Source organism: Nematolebias whitei, chromosome 21 (assembly GCF_014905685.2).
Source record: "Nematolebias whitei isolate Nwh7 chromosome 21, NemWhi1, whole genome shotgun sequence".
Classification (NCBI taxonomy): domain Eukaryota; kingdom Metazoa; phylum Chordata; class Actinopteri; order Cyprinodontiformes; family Rivulidae; genus Nematolebias; species Nematolebias whitei.
This window is the reverse complement of record NC_056518.1, coordinates 31,542,792-31,545,951: the sequence shown is the minus strand read 5'-3', so window position 1 is coordinate 31,545,951 and position 3,160 is coordinate 31,542,792. Positions and strand designations below refer to the sequence as shown.

Below are 3,160 nucleotides of genomic sequence, written 5' to 3'. Positions count from 1 at the left end.
GTAGCTGTAGCCGTGTTGGTGCGCCACCAGTAGCTGTAGCCGTGTTGATTTGATCCGGCGACCTTCTTGTTGAGAGGTAGCAGCTCTACCAACTGTGCCACTGTGCCACCAGAGATAATCCAAATAAACAATAAAAAATCATGGTCTTTCACAATAACTCGTCGAATTAAAAAAGTACTGATCTGACCACACCTAAAGACACCCCTACTCCATTTCTCCTTCTATTCACACCATGGTAAAACAGTTTGAACCCTGCTCCAATGCTGCGAGCCTTGCTGCACTTCCACTTGGTCTCTTGGACATACAAAACATCTACCTTCCTTCTCAGCATCATGTCAGACAGCTCTCTACCTTTGCCTGTCATTGTCCCCACATTTAGAGTTGCCACCTTCAGTCCTACATTCTTCACTTTCCTCTTCTCCCTCTGTCTCCTGACACGTTTCCTCCTCGTGGTCTTCCACTAACAGAAGCACAATTTCCGCCGTCACCCTGTTTGTCAACAGCACCGGTGCCGGACGTTGTTCACCCGGACCTCGACCGATCTGGTATGGTGTCACTTTGATGAACTCACATTATAGTTTTGGCAAAAGTGTTTTACGTCAGATTCCCTTCCTAACACAACCCTCACCATTTACCCGGGCTTGGTGCCAGAACCAGAGAGAGTTTAAAGTGACGTTTAACCTGGCAAATAATGATTAGCTTCGGTGGCCATCTTGAACTCCATCAGCTTAAATGAAACTTTTCAGCAAATATCTTGCAGAACGAGTAACACTTGATGTTTGTGCTGTGAATGATGCTCAGCTGCAACCACATCACATTTTAGCAAACCTGTCAAACTGACTGACTGTAGCCATATTTGTGTTCTAAGGTCAGTTGGTTATAGCAGCCATCTTGAATTGGATCAGTTCTAAAGAGTTACCAGTTGTGTTTCTGGTGTTTACTTCCTGAATGTTTCATTAAAATGTGTCCAGTTCATAGACAGACACAAACATCATCAACCTTCTTCTCCTTCAGGCAGGTGGTGATCAGAAAGTCCAGTTTTTGTGTACGACTCGACAGTTTCCTGCTCCACATTCCTCACAGTCCTCTCTCCATCTCTGTTCTTCTTATCTTACAGCAAACCAGTAATGTGAGCGCGACTCTGGTCCTGGCTCGGCCCATCAAAGGGCCTAAACAGGTGGTGCTGGACCTGGAGATGGTCACGGTCAACAACGTCATCAACTTCAGAGGCAGCTCCATCATCCGGCTCACGATATTTGTATCGGAGCACCCGTTCTGAACGCACCTCGTCAGATAACCCTGCAGCTGCGCTCGTGTCCTGTGCTGTGCATCGCTGCTCTGTTTTTCTCTTGTCTTTATGTCCTCGTCCATCAGAGACTCGGTTTTTATGTCCTCCTCCATCAGAGACTCGGTCTTTATGTCCTCCTCCATCAGAGACTCGGTCTTTATGTCCTCCTCCATCAGAGACTCGGTCTTTATGTCCTCCTCCATCAGAGACTCAGTCTGAAGAAGCTGAGGCGAAGACACGCCCACTTTCCTGCTTCTTTATGACCGCCATCACAAGGATATTTATAAAGTATTTCTGACACCCTCTCCTCTCGTACAATCATTGAAATGAACCTCAAAGAGGATCCGTTTTAAAGAAAACATGCCTCTCATTTAAAGGGATAGTCTGGTCATTTCTGAAGTGACGTTTATCACCAGTTAGTATTTTATCAGTCGTGACGTCAGTCAAAGAGCACAGAGGGCGAAGGACGAAGCTCCAACTGCAGGCTAGGCTAACTGATGGGACGGTGTTCTGAGCTCCACAACAATTTACAGCAAACAACAATCAACAACAAGCTAAACAATCAACAACAAGCTAAAACAAATGATGTAGAGCAGTCAATCCAGCTGTTACATTAAATTGCTGACAAAGCTTTTCATTTATGAGCACCGTCTGCAGGTTGATGGCTGCAAAGATCCAAGCTAAAATAAGCTAAAAATAAGCTAAAACAAACTCATCAATCAAACTCAAACAAATCATCTCAGCTGTCGAGATGAGAGGAAAATGATCAAAGAACCCAGTTGGACAGAACCCGTCCCTGTTCACCAGCTGGACCTTCAAAACACGAAGAGAGTTTTAGTTTCTTTTCCAAATGATTTTCACGACTGCAGAGACTTTATGAATGTTATTAACATGAGAAATAAACATTTGTGTGTTTTAGGATTCAAGTATTCAAGGTTCTTTATTGTCATTCACATCACATGTGGTACACGAGGTGGAACGAAACTGTGTACGCAGGGTGCCAGTTACATCCAACAAAAACACAAATTGTAAAGAAAAACAATAGTAAGATCCGAAACATGAACTAAGAATATACTAAGCACTAATAGTATAAAACTATTTTAGAGAAGCAAACACTTTACAGATGTTTTGTAACCTTCTCCAGCCTGATGAGCATCAACAACTCTTTCCCTGAGCTCCTCAGAAATCTCCTTTGTCCCAGACGTTGATAGATCCTGTTCTTTAAATCAAACCGGGTGTTCACTCACACCTGATCACCATCCACTGATTGAAAACACCTGACTCTAATTTACCTTTCAAATATGTAATATTGGATCATTTTCCTCAACAATTAAATGACCCAGTATAATATTTTGTCTCGTTTGTTGAACTGGGTTCTCTTTATCTACTTTTAGGACTTGTGTGAAAATCTGATGATGTTTTGGGTCATATTGATGCAGAAATATAGAAAACTCTAGAGGCTTCACAAACATTCAAGCACTGTCCTCAGAGCTGACTGGCTCCATGGTCAGAACCTGTTAGATCTTTAATGTGAGGATCTACAACAGCAGAAACTGATCCGTGTCAGTCCAGGACCGGGTCTGTGCTGACTGGTGACCTGAGGTAAACCCAGCTGACAGGATCTGTTCGGGAAGGAAGCTCAAATAAAATCCACGTCAGTCTGAGAATCCCACAGGAGGGAGGAGAAAACCTGCTCCTACAAGTGGACCAGAACCGGACCTCCGTGCTGCCAGTCTGCTGGCAGTCCAGACAGAGAGAGAGACGGCTAAACCTGGAGAGAGAAACGGCTAAACCTGGAGAGAGAAACAGCTAAACCTGGAGAAAAAAACAGCTAAACCTGGAGAAAAAAACAGCTAAACCTGGAGAGAGAAA

The 3,160-nt window shown here is 43.9% G+C and overlaps 1 protein-coding gene across 1 annotated transcript in view; it reads left to right on the top strand.

The window, feature by feature from the left end:
- The window catches only part of fbln5 (fibulin 5), a 16,407-nt gene extending 15,128 nt beyond the window's left edge, over nucleotides 1-1,279 (top strand). Inside the window, exon 11 of the mRNA XM_037694630.1 lies at nucleotides 1,118-1,279. Within this exon, the coding sequence (XP_037550558.1) occupies nucleotides 1,118-1,279 (162 nt within the window). The remainder of the gene's footprint in view (nucleotides 1-1,117) is intronic.
- The last annotated feature ends 1,881 nt before the right edge of the window (nucleotides 1,280-3,160 follow it).